Source organism: Stegodyphus dumicola, chromosome X2, assembly GCF_044657685.1.
Source record: "Stegodyphus dumicola isolate Sdum_Otavi_A_Nest chromosome X2, ASM4465768v1".
Taxonomy (NCBI): Eukaryota; Metazoa; Arthropoda; class Arachnida; order Araneae; family Eresidae; genus Stegodyphus; species Stegodyphus dumicola.
The window spans coordinates 116860350-116876783 of record NC_140781.1 but is presented as its reverse complement, the minus strand read 5'-3'; the positions used below and the strand labels follow the sequence as shown (position 1 = coordinate 116876783).

Below are 16434 nucleotides of genomic sequence, written 5' to 3'. Positions count from 1 at the left end.
ATCTTACCAGATTTAAACTGATGATCTATAATCCAGAAAAATCGATAATCCGGAATCGCCGAAGTCTCGACGAGTCTGGATTAAAGACTTTTGACTGTATATATATATATATATATATACAATTTTGTATATATATATATACACAAAATTGTTTCAAAAGAATAAATTGAATTTAAATAAATTTAATTTAAATACAAATTTAATTAATTCTTTGTGCCATTGCTGCAAGGAATGAAATTTTAATTTAAACAAATTTAAATTTTAGCAAACAGTATGTACGTAAAAAAGCAAATTTAAAGTTAAAATAATTTTAAAAATTAAAAAATGTGCAAATATAAAAGATTTAATTTTCGAACTACTCTACAATATCATTTAAATTCAGATAGCATAAGTAAATCAAGTGCAAAACCAAACCATGAAAATAAATTCTACAATTTAGCAAATTAAAATTAATCTAAAAATTTTTTTAAAAAATGCATAAGTAAATGACTGTTGAGCAGGCAGGAGACAGACTTATCAAGGGGAAGTTGCACAAGGTGTAAAAGTACAGAGGTGACAAAATTTTAGAAGAGACAAAGTACACCCAGACGATGGGAAATCACATAGCAATGCATGGCCTGAAATGCTTTCCTGGCACAGTAGTGACAACACAAAATGTAAAAAAAGGAAGGATACAAACAGTGAGACAAAACATGTTTTATAATGTTTAGTTCAGCAAAAGAAAGTGTTTGAAACTATGATCTCAGACCATGATGCAGGCCTCACTTTTCCAGTGCATGGAAGATCGCATGAAGATGCATGACGGACGGTTCCTGCATGACAGTCTGGGTCATAATTTTGAACATCTTCTTTCATGACGATCATTGTTTTTTTATGCTATTGATTTTTGTGTCGTCACTACTGTGCCAGGAAAGCGTTTCAAGCCATGCATTGCTATGTGATTTCCCAATGTCTAGGTGTCCTCTGTCTCTCCTGAAAAGTTTCTCAATGCTGTACTGATACACCCCAGATATATTTCAATTTTGCATATAATGATTTTCGACCAATTTGTGTTTTTGAGTGGTCAATTTTCATAAAGTTAAGTTTTGGGTTTTTTTTTTTTTTTTTTTTTTTTTTTTTTTTTTTTTAAGTAGTCAATTTGGCACAATGTTATGTTTTATTCTATTTTTCTAAGTGTTTCCAAAGCGTGTAGGGAAAATTCTGGTACATTAAAAAAAAATTTTTTTTTGGTTTTATATGAATTTTAATGTCTTAATTGAAAATTTACTTGAATCTTTGGTTTTTGATCTCAAATGAACCAGCAGAACGAAACATGTTTTTGAAACATATTAATTGACTTTTCTGAAGCTTTAATTTATTTTCCCCTGATGAGTTCTGAATTGGAGTTTTACTAAAGGGAGATTAATTTTTATAATTTTGTATATTTTTCCTTTCACATTTTTATTTTTTGAGTTTGTTCTACCATAAATTCTTATTTCAATTTTGATTTGTTTAGATATTGTGTTAAACATCTTATACATGGTTACAATTATTAATATTCTTGAGAAATTGCCTTGATTCCAATTTTATATTAACTTTAGATGCTTTAAGTTTATTTTACTTCAATTCTGCAGCTATAGCACAGGACAAGTTTAAAAAATTTTGTCTTTAATTTTTAGCCTATTATTATGTTTCTTTACACATATATATATATATATATATATATGTATAAATTTTAATAAACTGTTATCCTGACTTTAACAACAATGGACGCCTCTCTACATCTGGCATTGGTATACCTAGCCTCTTAATTATATGGTATGTTTGTTATGGCAAAATTTTACATAATGCTCTTATTCGTGATATCGAATTTTACGTAAATGCACAACTTAAATAATACGGGGATAAAAAGTCAACAGTAAACTCAGTAACAAATTAGTTACTTAATATTAATATATCACTTCATAAGTACTGCATCAAAGAAAGTTGAAAAAAACTGTGTTTGCTCAAAAATAAGACCCTGTTGAATGTAAGAAGTTGGAAAGATTAATGATATATGGATGCAGGGCTACACTGAAATTGCTCAACAAGATATAACTATTATAATCAACAGCAGTTATGCAGTTTATATGTATGATAAGTACATGCGTGATTCATTTACTATTTAAATAGTATAATTATTCTGTATTAGCATGATAAATAAACTCCTCCTTCTCATCCTGGAATTTCATTTATTAAAATACCCAATTATAAGACTCTTTCAAGCATTTCTTTATTACTACAAAATACAGCTAAAAATTAGGGCTATCTGCCTAAAGGGAGGGATGCCTTCGTGGAGGACTTTCTAAGGGAAACTGGCTCGTATACACGTTACATTTGGGGAAAAACCACAAAAACACCCATGCAGCCAGCCCGTTCGCGGGATTCGAACATCGGACTGAACTACCAGTGTTCAGCGTCTTTACCGCTCGGCCACTGGTGGACCCCATTATAAATGAATATACAATTATCAAATGCTAGTTTGTATGAATACAAGTTTTTCTAATTCAGTTTTTAATATACTAATTTCTACCCAACTGAGGCAACCAATAAATACTTTGCCTTAATTCACATACTTTTCCTTTTCCTATCAAGCTTTCATAACCAGGTGGAGGAGTCATATATATATCCTCATTTAAGTCACTATACAAGTATGCAGTTTTTACACAATAAAATTTAACAGTCAAATTTAATTTCGCTGAAAGTGTAAGGAAAAATCTAAAACATTCCATGTTAACAAGTGGTGAATATCATTCGGTATAATCCTTATTTGTTATTTCATTAAATCCATCCGCTACTAATCTCGCTTTATATTTTACTTCTCTAGAATCTCCTTCCTTCAAAGTATACACCCATTTACTTTTTATTAATTTTGTTTTCTCATGCCTTTCTACTATTTCCCACACTTTGTGTTTATGTAATGAATCTAATTTATTTTCCATTGCTGATTTCCAGTCATACCAAGTAGCACTATTTTTTTGCTTCTAAAAAATCATTCAGAACATTAGTGATTGTATTTGATGATAGTTGCTTTGATTGGAGCTTTTATTGGTATTGCATTTCCATTTTTGTTATTTTTTTCATAGCTATCAGACGTTTGGATTTTATTCCCTCTATCATCGGGCCCCCTCTACAAAATTTGATGTCGGTGATTTTGAAATTTGACGAGTCAGTATATTCGCTTGCTTGAGTATTTTTTGTAACAACAAATTCGAGGTGTGGGTTTTCACTTTTTTTGTTCTTAGATCTACTTCGTTTTCCATCCATGAAATTCCTTTTAACTCTTCAATGTCCCAAGTTTCTACGGTTTCATTTTTTCCCATATGACAACTACCTTTTAAAGATTCATTAAATTTAACTGATGATTCTTCAATTACTTTATTACATGCTATATCATAATTACGATACCCTTTCCTTTCTCTAGCATATCCTAATGTTATTCCTTTTTTTCCGGGCACATCAAACTTGTTTCGCATTACTTTCGGAATGTGAAAGTATGCCACACACGCAAATTTTTTAAGACAGTTTAATTTGGGTTTTTTACCAGTCCAAATTTCCATGGGAATTCTTTCTTCTCCTTTCTGGGGTGTTAAATTTGATAATTGAGTACTAAAATTAATTGCTTCTGGCCACAATTTTACCGGAAGCTCACTCTCATATAGTAACGTCCTAGCTTTTTTGAAAAGAATTCTGTGGGTATGGATTTCCTATTTCTTTCACTATTATATGGAATTGCTTTTTTTTTTTTTTTTTTTTTTTTCATGAAAAATACCAGAATTAGCAAGATAATTGTTTATTTTTGAAGAACTCATAATATTTGTGGATTTAAATATTTGTGAAAAAATAATAAAACAAAACTAGATTTTCAAAATGGAAAATGGCTAGGATTAAACTATATGGAAAAGTGATGATTCACAGATGATGGATTCAGGACAATCTACAAACACTAAAAATATTGAAAAGAAAAACTGTTTGTAGAAAATCTAATGAAATTATTTATCATTTGGGTTTACTTGGAATGGAGATAGATGAAATGGACCCTCAACCTGTTTGCAGTAAAACATTATCCAATCAAAGTATGAAACCATCGTTTCTTAAAAGAAATCTTGAATCTACGCATGTCAATTTAAAAGAAAAATCTGAAGAATATTTTAAGAGGAAATTATTGGAGTTTAAAAATAATAAACAAGTAATGAGAGCTTTGGAATCTAGTTACTTAGTAAACCTACAAATTGCTAAGCCTGGACAGGTTCATACTATTGGAGAAAACCTTATATTACAAGCAGCTAAAGATATCATTTTAATATTATTCAATGAAAAAGCGGTTAATGAACTTGTTATCAAATGATACAGAAAGTCGGTGAATTCATGAAATGGAAAATTCCATAAAAAGAGACACGACACTCAAAAAATAAAACACACTCAGTATTTCACACTGCAATTGGATGAAAGTAATGATAAAACAAACTTTGTTTAATTAATAGCTTACATACGTTTGGAAGAAGATAAACAAATTGGCGAAGATAATTTATTTTATGAATCTCTTCATGATAAAGCAACTGCAAATGAAATTTTCAAAGTAACTGACATTTTTATATCTGAGAATGATATTCCTTGCAATAAGAGCATTGCCGTATGCAGTGACGGAGCTCGGGTTTTAACACGAAAAAACAAAAATCTGGTGTTATTTCTCAAATAAAGAAAGTCACAGCTGAAACTCAATTTACTTACTGCTCCATTTATCATGAAGCTTTAGTAGCCAACACAATCCTCGGAATCCAGAAAATCGTTTTTAATCAAGCAGTGGAAATTGTTAATTTTATTAAAAGCTGAGCTTTAAGTTCAAGAGTACTTACAATTTTATGCCAAGAGATGGGCAGCAAACATGAAATGCTTCTGTTATATTCCAAAGTAAGATCCAGAGGCAAAGTTTTAAATTTTTGAACTTCGATCAGAAATCCAAATTTTCCTCTGACATTCAAAATTTGAATTGCAAAATTGTTTATTTAGTGAATTATGGATGGTGAATTTAGCATATTTAGCTGCTATTTTTGGAAAGTTAAATGAATTAAATTTAGGATTACAAGGACAAAGTGTTAATTTGTTTACTGTTAGAGATAAAATAAATGCAATGATAAAAAACACTTGAGCTAATAATCAAAGAACTGGCTAATAATATTTTAAGCCTTTTACCACTTTTAGAAAGTTTTCTAACCAAAAATAATTTCTAAATAAAAGAAGAATTAGCATCCAACATTAAAAATTATTATTTTTCATTGATAAATAATTTCAACATGTGTTTTTCCGAGGATTATGAAAAAGAAAATGTACCTGAAATTTTATCTCGTGAAGAAAAAGAATAATTGATAGAAATTTCCTGTGATCGAACTCTAACTGAAGATTTCAAAAATAACACGCTTGTTAACTTTTGGCTAAGCTGAAAAAAAAAAAAAAAAGAACTTAAAGGGAATTTCAAATAAAGCTGCTAAAATTTTATTGCCTTTTTGCTCAACTTATTTTTGTGAACAAGAATTTTCTTCCATGCTACATTTGAAAAATAAATACAGAACAAAATTTAAAGTGGATGCTAATTTACGGTTAAGTGAAAGCTAAGTGAAATAAGACCAACATAAAGAAATTGATCTCTTATTAACAGGCCCAGATTTCCCACTAAATTTTAGAATTAAGCGTTATGACTTAAATTTTGATAATTTAATCTCATATTTTTTATGTGTGCATATTTAAAATACACAGCCAATAGGTTGTGCAAATGGCAATGTATATTCTTTTAATATTTCTATACAGAAAGTGAAAAATAATCATTGCAAAATGCAGTGGTGGTACTAAAATTTTTCTGTTCTTGTTTAGATGGTATACATTAGTTAAAAGGTTCAGAACCGCTGTATTAGACTATATTTAATGTTAGCATTTATGTTAAGCAACAATTGCAGCTTTGTTAATGAAAAAGGACCATATTTAACAGAAATTGAATTAAAAAATATTTAGATGTAAATGAAGGCCATTTCAAATGTGTATGTTAATATAAAATAAATAAGAAGTAATAAATAAGGTTATGATTTTCTATATCTTTCTTCTTATAAACCAAACTGTTGGAGCACCCGATATATCACACAATGTACCTATATGCACGCATATGAAGTATATAAAAAAATCTTGACAAGTTAGTGGAAAACAATAACAGTTAAAACAAAAAATAAAGACTGCCATCCTTTTCTTTGTTGTTGTTGTTTGTTTTTTTAAGCAAAATTATGGAAATCTAAAAATTTGGTTAAATTCTCAGTTGGTTTTTATGTACATTGGTCCTATATTTTTCATTTTCATGTTATAAAACACTATAATACAAGTCATGATACATTAATTCATTTTACATAATGAAGTTCATCTTTAATATTCACAATGCAAAGCTACAAATATAAGAGTAACATAGTAAAATGTCGCAATGAACCAGCACCTAAACTGGTTACTGTCTGAGATGGAAAGAGTGACACACACAAAAGTACGAAAATTATGCAGTTGCATAGAGCTCTGATGCCACAAGAGGCACTTGAGACTTTCGTGAATTTACTTTAATTAAAAAAGTAAACAGAAAAAGATTGTGATTTTCGTTCTTAAAACATACATATGCTGAAATTAGGAAATCCTTGTTTTTTTTTTTTTTTTTAAGAAGACTGAGTCCTTAATTTCATGCCTTCTTAAACTCTGATGACTTAAAAGAGATGAATTCACAACATGTTAAACAAACATTATGTTGTACTCCATTTCACCTCGGCACATTCAACACATGCTTCCACTGTTTTACAATTAATCCAGCTCTACTCAAAGCCATCAATTTAAAAACTTGGCTCTATGCATCTTTGAATGTTCCGGCTTTTTATTAGTTTTCTGAAACACTACAAATCATGCAGATGCAGAAAAGTTTTTGCATTGAGGCCCTAGTACTCTAGTAAACTATAGGACAGAAAACTATATTAAGTGTTGAATTATCAGAAGTTAAATCGCAAGTTGTACTTTAAGTTGACAATGTCTGTTGCAGCACCCGACTAATAGAGCTGCATTATAATATGCAATGCATTTTATAAAAATTGTCCAATAGAAAAGATATACCTTTGTAAGGTATATTTTAATTTTATAAGAGTTATTTAATTTAGTTAACCTTTCCTATCTTGCCTTGTTTCAACTTACAACTCCCTACCTGAATGAGTTTTTAGAATCACGTTGAATGCAAATGAGTAAAAGATAGTATTAAAGGAAGGTTCATCTTACTTCCCTGAAAGAGAGAGAGAGAAATCCTGAGTAGCGTGTATCTGCCTTTTTGCTAAGTCTCTCTAACTGCTGTTACACTCGGCCATATATTACGTTTGTTTTGATAGTTTGCCAGCTAGTTTAGATTATGGGCCAACTACGTTAGAATTGTGTTAGCATCGACTAAATCTCTAAGTTAGTCATAGTTAGTTCTTATTTCTTATTTTTGAATTTAAGCCTAAGTGGAGGCTTTGTTGTAAGCCTGAAGAAAGGGGCTAACTGTTCATCTTATTTTGAGTGAATAAAGTGTAATTTAACCCATCTCGAGTTTATGATTCCTGTTCTTTGAACTGAGAAGAGATAATTCATTTAACAGTTCACTAGGTTCCGCGACATTTAATTTAGCAGAATAAAAGGAAAGAACTCTACACATTGTATTGGACTTAAAAGGAAATGACATATTATAAAAAGTTATAACAAGTTACCATGCTAAAAGGCTAGTAAATGTCATGGCCACTGTCATTCTTATTAGAAATATGAACCATATGAAAGCAGTACGAATAATATATAATTAATGAAAAACACAGTACATTGGCAATTATTATTATTTATACAGTACTGCATCTGAAATTCAAATGTTCATTATCTGGAATGATCTAAAATCCAGACCTCAAAACCATCAACAAAGTTTTTCTCTTAGGCTTTACGCATGCACATTTGATTCCCCCCCCCCTCCATGCATAATAAAACATCTGGAGAGTCGCGATTCTTAATTTCACTTTGACACTAAATAAAATAGCTTGTTATTGAAGAAACAATCATTTTAGCATAAATTTGTACCATCACTAATTTGGCTCCATTGCTGGGTATGTGCTTTGACACACATCTCAAACCAAAACATTCCACATAGTAGATACATGGTTGACCCGACGCCAACCCTGGCGAATCATTATTTATTATACTTTCCTTTCATCAATGCATGTTTATCAAAACATAACAACTTGAGTAATGACTCATGTAGCGATGCCTAAACAATTTTTTTATGTTAGTAATTGAATAATAAAGGAGTATGGCAACCTTTTATGCTGACAATGAGCATTTTTATCACTTGGCGATAATTACAGATTTAAGTTAAATGTGCTAAAAAATGTTAACGAGGAAAAATTTACCTAAAATTTTTTTTCATATGCTAAAAATAGATTTTGTTGATGATACTCATAGACCCAAAGATTACATTTAGGGCTATTTGAATTAAGAATAACTGATTTGTTATTCACCCAGAACCAGCACCAGGGCTCATATGGCCGCAGCGAGTCGCAGAATTTTGGATCCACATAGACTGCACTAGGCCGCAAGATATCCATCGCCGGCCTTCAATAAGGCTTAAGTATATGTGGGAATTTATTTATTCAGAATATTTGATAAGCCTATTGCTGTGCATCCCACGATTTCCATGGGCAACTTAAAAGTAGCAAAATTTGTATGAATTAAAATTGGTTAGAGTAGATTGAAGGGTGCCCATTGGATTATCACTAAGTTGTTGTTTCATTTATGGTAACCTGAGTAGTTGAATACAGTCAAAAGTCGTTAATCCGGACTCGTCGGGCGATTCCGGATTAGCGATTTTTCCGGATTATAGATCATCAGTTTAAATCTCGTAAGATGGCATGCAGAAATTCTAAAATTAAAAATATGAAACCTTAATTTATGAAATAAAGAACAGTTATAATCTAAAGGGTATCAAAATTTACAAAAAAAAAAGCTTAATATTTATTTGTTTACTTTATTAAACATTTCTTTCAATGTAAGTTATTTTAAGTTGCTTCGTTTTATGTGATAATACTTTCTCTTTAATTCTATAAACAGACACAATTTCTTGTTCAGTTACAAAGTCCCGTTAATTGTTGTGCCGAGAATACCGACTAACTTGTCAATCGAAATTTTTTCGTTTTCACTAACTTCTCTGTCACATTCTTCATGTCTTTATCCATTTTTTGCAGCAATTCCACGTTTTGTTTGATGGACATCAAAACATACTTTCGTTTTGTACGATCCTTTGGAAGCTCCAGAATCGGGAAATTCTATTTGACATAATCGAAAGTTCAAGTTTACTTTTATAAAATTGCTCTTACAGTCTGCAAAAAATAATAAGCCAGATCCAATTCGAAGATTAAGGAACAACACAATCATCAACAATAACTGAAATAGATAATTAGATAATTTTAGATTATACTGTCCGTTATACATAAAACACGCACGCGAAAACGTATTCTGCGCTTGTGCACACGCATATGCGCAGTGGTAAAAGGTCTTGCGCGCATGCGTAAACGCCTATACGCATGTGTCGACGTGGCGCATGCGCAGAAAGTTTTTAGCTTTGAGGTCCGGATTATAGATCATTTCGGATTATGGGTGTCCGAATTAACGACTTTTGACTGTACTATTATGGCATAATTGGTTGTGTGATTGTGCTGAATTTGAATGATGGGACAGATTTTGGTATGTTGCTGTTTTGTGGTTTACACAGTAAAATGGCTGAATGTTGTAGGATTAATTTGAAGTTTCTGTATGATTTCAAATGAAAGGGAAAAAAAACATTGATTGACTGGTGTGTAAATGAAAGTTTACTTAGTTGCCCTTATAAGTGTCCTGTTTGTAGGAAGGAAATGCGTATGGTAGAAAGTCGAAGAATACCTGCACTATGAAGGATATATTTTACTTTTATTTTTGTGAATTTATGTGGCGACGCCAGTATACAGATTCTAGTTCAGATAATTTTAGGAAGTTTTTGGATGCTGTTAAGGAATTTTGTTTGACTGAAGTCAGGGAAATATGTAAATAAGGTAGGTGAATATTTCCTTTGTATAGTGCTAAGATGAATTTCCTTTTTTATGTTATTTTGTTGTTTGATTTAAAATGTAGTTTATTGAGATTATATATTTTCTGTTGGCTGCTCCTTTGACTTTTTAAGTGAATATAAATCGATGTGCACATGGACAAAGGGAGTGCGCAATGCCTAGTTTGTGCAATTCTCTGATTTTTTTATTATTATTTTTTTTAAGTGAAATAGGTCAATGTGTATATGGATACTGGGTTTGCGCAATTCTTTGACTTGTTATTTTGGATTTGTGTAGCAGCCCAAAAATCGGCTTGGTATCAGCTTTGTGTAGAAACAACAAGTTAAAGAATTACATAAACTCGGTGTCCATGTACTGCCAAAAATTGTCAATTATCTCCAAGGGGTACCAATAAATATACTTTACCTTAAAATTTTACAATATGTGAAATAAACAAATGTCAGAAAATTCAGACTCTACTATATTAAAATTTGTATTTCTAGTCTTATACTTATGGAAAATGGCTCACTTCCCCCACCTCTTGGATTCCAATAAGAACAACTGTCGGACAATTTTTTAAATTTATTCAGAGCAGAAAATTTTCAGTATCACTTCTACATCTGTAATACAGAATAATAAAAATCCCAAAAGAAAGGACTAATTTAAGTTCATTTATTTTAATATTTATTATTTAATAAAAACATTTTTGATGCATTTATTCATTTGATAGTTAATTTGATAATGATTTTTCATAATACAAAGGAGAAAAAAGATCACAAATTAAATTAAATCTAAAGCAACAGTAAATAATGTTTATATCTGTAAGTACATTATTATAGATATTCAGTAAATACTCACAAGTGACATATGCCAATTTAAGCATTAATGATTAACAAAGGTAAACTTTTCTTTGGAATGAATTTCTAATGAAAGGACTCAACATATTTTGACAAACAAATGACACAATTTCATATCACCCACAGCAGACTAGCAGACTCCTATAAAAGGAAATCAGCATCATTGGCATCTTGAAATTTACAACCATTTCATTTGAAATAAAAAATTAAATAAAAGTTGCTTTTTGCCAATTATTACTATTATATGCACTACAGAAGCATAGACCATTCTTTATTACGATAAAGACTATTTAACAAAGAAACTGTATTGAATTGGGCCAATTGTCTTAAATTACATAGAATATCATAATTAACAGATTTCATTTAAAAGGTCTAAAAATTTTAAACCAATGGCACATATATCAATTTTTTAGATAGCTCAGAACATGTAACATGAAATATTAAAAGAATGTCAAAATTCTTTAAATTTACATTAAAGGGGTGATTTACCTTGCAATTCAATCCTACTTTTAAAAAATATTTCTCAGTTAACTTTCTAAAGAAAATAACATGATTTCAAATGCAAGTAGTGACATTCAGTAAGATACTTCCAACAATAATGCTGTTACTGTATAATGTTTGTGTGACAAATGAATAAACAGATTTCATGTTGATTTTACATTACTTTTATGAAGTGATGATTACTGCCCTTTAGTTTTATATTAAGAATTTTTTCATTTAAGTTTAGACTAATGATTAATTTAAAAACTATAATGAAATGTTATATTACTTTGATTATTTTATATTACTTATAAGAAGTTGATTAGGTTTATTATTGCTAAGAACTGAAGGTCTCTCTGTCTTAAAAAGGACTTCTTGGAGGTCTTTCTAGGGAAAAGTGGTTCATATATTCATCTAAGGAAAAGTGGTTCTGTGGTCTCAATAACGAATAATCATTTTGTTTAATCTACATACATGTATCTAATACAGCAAAATATACCAATGTAACAACCAAAGAGAGACATGCACATTCTACAATATTGCAGTATGTTTCGTAATTTAAAGCACCGATAAAAATATGTCAAGTTTTTGAGATCAATATTGCAAAATAAGCTGATCTGAAGTTAGTCACTGCATTTCTATCACATACTGAAAGAATTAACTATATATCAAACTACTTTTGTAAAAAATAAAAATTTCTCTAACATTGTATGAGTAACAATAAATACATACATAACAAAATTGATCACCAAATCCAAGTCTGGCTTTATGTAAGAATCAAAATGCAAATTTTGAGATTAAAGCTGCGGAATCCTCAGTATCGGTATATAAAATTAAAAGCCAAATTAAATTTATAATTTCACGAACAAAAAAAAAAAAAAAAAAAAAAAGGATTCTTTAAATAATAATCATTAGACACTTATATAATAATCATCTGACGCTAACTTTTGACATTAAGAGGCCGAATTGCTTAAAGTTCTTATCGAAACAAACTAGCTAAATAAGATAAGTTCGCAAGCATGAGGAATCATTTGGTATAACTCTCATTAAAAAATTTTAAGCTATGGAATCAAAGCCACTTATATATACATATAAAAGTAGTACCGGTATCACAAACATATTGAAAATCAATACCTTGTAAACAATAAACAATTTGTTAAACTCTGCCACACATTACTAAAAATCATCTGTAAAAGCATAAAATGTTTCTGCTCCTCCAGCGATATCTCATTCTGTCAGCAAACTCATTATACTGTTTACACCATACCAAATGTTTAAACCTGTATCCCAACTATAAACACCGCAGATTCAAATAGCAGACACCAAATCCTCCACAGGAATTGAAGACACACTTTCATCCCACTATAAGTAGCCAATTAAATAGCATTGCGCATGACACTTTCCTGAAACTGAATAACTTCTCTGTGCGCAGAGCAACTTCATCACCCCAACTAGCGCGTGGATACGCTTTACTCACTTAACCAAGTGCAAAGTTTTCCAATTGGTACCTTAGTACCTAGGTATTTTGTATCAATAGGAAAAAACTAAAGATAGGCCCCCTTATTCATAATAGTCTGCTAACTTAAAGCATTGCTAATTCTCACTCTGTCTTCTTCTATTGTAGAGCAATATGAAAGCGCTTGCTTCTATGCTTGCTATAATGTGCTACTTAATTGCTCATGTGTAATGCTTATCATTAGGCTTATCAACAACGAAGGCTAGAGAATTCTTCTCCAGGTAAGAGGAGAAGAAAATTCTGCTCTACAACTTCCTCCGTTTCGTAGCTTGCGAGAATCTTATCGCGAGACGCACTTTAGCTGTCCCAACCGTGAAGGGATATTTGCCACTCGATCCCCTAGCATCTAGATAAGATATGCTACAGCAGGGATCCCCAAACTATTTTGTACAAGTGACCCCTTTTCCAAAATGAACTGTTACCTCAGACCCCCATGGCCAAATTATCTACTTTTAAGATCAACCCCTTTATTCATAATGGTCCGCTAACTTAAAACAGCTGCTACAGAGTGTTATTTTTCATTCTGACTTAGGTCAATAGAAGAAGACAGAGTGAGAATTAGCAATGCTTTAAGTTAGCAGACTATTATGAATAAGGGGGCCTATCTTTAGTTTTTTCCTATTGATACAAAATACCTAGGTACTAAGGTACCAATTGGAAAACTTTGCACTTGGTTAAGTGAGTAAAGTTGACTTCATTTTCTCATCAAAATTTAACAAAATAAAAAGACATACAATTCAGTAAATATCAAGTTTAATTTATAATGATTATTACAAATTGAGTACTTAAAGAATCTTAAGTAGGTAGAAAATTATATTTAAAAAAGTATTAATTCGCAAAGAGAAAATAAAACATTCAGTGTGATGGATGAACCTGGTGACTATCTACCAATCTAGCTACATCCGGTTCAATATTGGTGAGTTGCAGCCTTAAATCTCCACTTTGGTTGATTTTCAAACGGTTTCTTTGTTTCGTCAAAATGTTTGTTACCACACTGAAGCTTTTTTCAACTAGGTATGATGATGGAAAAGCAATAAGGTATTTTTCAGCAATGTTCCACAGTGTAGGATACTGTGTTTCAATGTTGCGTTGCAACCAGAACTTCTAATAGCCTTCGTTGAACTTCTGCTTAAGCTCTTCGTCTGTGCTGATGGTAATCAACTCTTATTGCATTATCACATTGGTTTCTTCTATGGCTGTAGTATTGTACGGATTTATTATCCATTGAAGAATTTGTAAATTTAAAAGATCCTCAAACCTCTCCGTAAAATCCTTGTGTAATGCGTCCAAGTGAGGGACATATAATAAAATGTCATCATCTTGAATCATTTCTGGTAATTTTGACAAATGCGGAAACTGCGAATATTCTTTTCTGCCTAAATTTTGTTTATAAAGGATTAGTTTACCCACTAAGGCCGATATTATTGATTTTGTTTTAATCAAGTTAAGATCGTCACCCTGCAGTTGCAAATTAACTTGGTTGAACATTCCAAAGATATCAGTCAAGTAATAAATATCTGTTTTACAATTGTTCAGATTTCCTTTCAAATGCGGATCTTTTTCTTGTAAAAACTCCAACACAGATTCAAAAATGGCTGAAAATCTTTCTAAGCAAGAACCTCTTGATAGCCAGCGAACTTCAGTGTGCAGAAGTAATCGAGTAAAGACTTCGTTGTTTTTCTCACATAGCTGAGCAAATAACCGAGAGTTCAAAGAATTGCTTCGAATCTTGCTGATAGCATTTATTACATATTGTAAAGACTTATGCAATCTAGGACTCAGCTTTTTTGCAACTAAATGCTGCCTGTGAATCACGCAGTGAATGACCAGTATATCAGGCAGTTGTCGCTTTAAGTGAGCTATAAAACCACGATGACGACCAACCATAGACGGTGCACCATCAGTCGCAACAAAAACAATGTTCTTCCATGGAATAGCTTTGTCAGTAAAAAAATGTTCCACGGCCTGAAAAATCGATTCTTCTCTGGTATCAGCCTCTAAATATGTAGCAAAAAGCAGTTCTTGGCACACATTTTCATCTTTGATAAATCGGACATATCCTAAGAACAGAGCTTCATTGCCGGGTAATGTAGACTCGTCCAACTGGAGAGAGAATCTGTTGGTCTGTAAGAACTTGCATAAAATGTTTTAAAGTGGGCTGGAGTAAGAGCTTTGAGTTCATCTAGTTTATTTCTTACATAAGCAAGGAGCCTAGGATTTAATACCAATTCAGTTTCCACAAGAACGGTAGTCATGTCCTTGAAGCCAAAGCAATCCTTTCCAAGGATTTTCCGTAAAGGGTGATTTATACTTCTCATGAGTCTTTCGTAGAACCCACCCCACCATGAGGCATGAGAGACAATAAACTGTCACGTTATTTCATGTACAGCAACAAACTTTTTAAAGTCCAAATCAGCCAAAATTTGGGAAAAAAACCTTAAATTTCTTAGCATTATCAGAAAGGATCACCTTACAATTCTTCCTTCTTGCCAAAAAAACGTCTTAAGGCCCAAATAAAACTTTTCGTCGACATATCAGTAATCAATTCGATATGAAGTGCTTTAGTAACTCCACATATGAATAAGGCTATATATGATCTTTGTTGAGTGTCCTTTCTGAAAAGAAGAAAGACTGAACCAGTGAAATCAAATCCAGATACAGTAAATGGGGGATTTTCCAATATTCGATCCCTTGGCAATTGAGCTGTTATCTGTTTAGCAGGTTTTACAGAGTATCTGCTACAAATGAAACAATTTTAACACCTTCTGTACAACTTGTCTACCCTTTGGAATCCAAAACCTATTTCTAATTTTAGCAAGAGTCGCAGATACACACCACCATGGTAAATTTTGTTATGTTCTCTTAAAATTAATAACTTAGTGAATTTTGACTGTTTGGGGAATATAACTGGATGGATTTCATCAATTGCAAATCCACTTTGTTCAAGCCTACCTCTTACGTGCAAAATACAGTTTTCATCTAAAAATGCGGCTAACTTATAAAGAGACGATTTTTTTAGGAATTTGTGTACCACATTTAAGGCATTCTCATTCAGAAGAGTACACAAGTCTTTGTGCATACTTTATCCAGCTCTGATCTGCGTTTAAGTGTTCAACTGCAGTGTAAGGTCCCAATTTTACATGTTCTTTTCTAAGTTTACCAAAGACTCTTATAATTAATACCGCAATTTTCGGTACCTTCGTCGGGTTACTATAGTTATCCAAATCCAAAATAAACTGAGAATTCCCCACTGCACATTTATTTTGTGTTACAGTTTCAAATTCTTTTCTCAATTCTAAATCCTCAGTGAGATTCTGAATTTTAATCTTATCAGGCCCAAACTCATAACGCTGACTCAACCAAAGTGGTCCATGCTACCACAAAGGATCTCCAGCTAAGTTCGAGGCTGAAACACCCCTAGAAAGGATGTCCGCATGATTTTCCATTCCAGAGAAATGAGATC

The 16434-nt window shown here is 31.6% G+C and overlaps 2 protein-coding genes across 4 annotated transcripts in view; both read right to left on the bottom strand.

The window, feature by feature from the left end:
* Positions 1-12889, bottom strand: part of LOC118181703 (cysteine-rich with EGF-like domain protein 2) — a 68037-nt gene extending 55148 nt beyond the window's left edge. The window contains exons 1-3 of one of the 3 annotated variants that reach the window (XM_085810130.1): positions 12590-12889; positions 10977-11116; positions 5350-5455 (exon numbers count right to left, since the gene is read on the bottom strand). The gene's annotated coding sequence lies outside the window, so the exon portion shown is untranslated. The remainder of the gene's footprint in view (positions 1-5349; positions 5456-10976; positions 11117-12589) is intronic. The other 2 variants (XM_085810128.1, XM_085810129.1) reach the window with 2 other exon arrangements.
* A 1246-nt stretch (positions 12890-14135) lies between these two features.
* Positions 14136-15226, bottom strand: LOC118188527 (protein FAM200C-like). The gene is made up of 2 exons (XM_085808822.1): positions 15170-15226; positions 14136-15074 (listed from the first exon to the last, which is right to left on the bottom strand). The coding sequence occupies exons 1-2, from the start codon at positions 15224-15226 to the stop codon at positions 14136-14138; spliced, it is 996 nt and encodes a 331-aa protein (XP_085664948.1).
* Positions 15227-16434: the final 1208 nt, after the last annotated feature.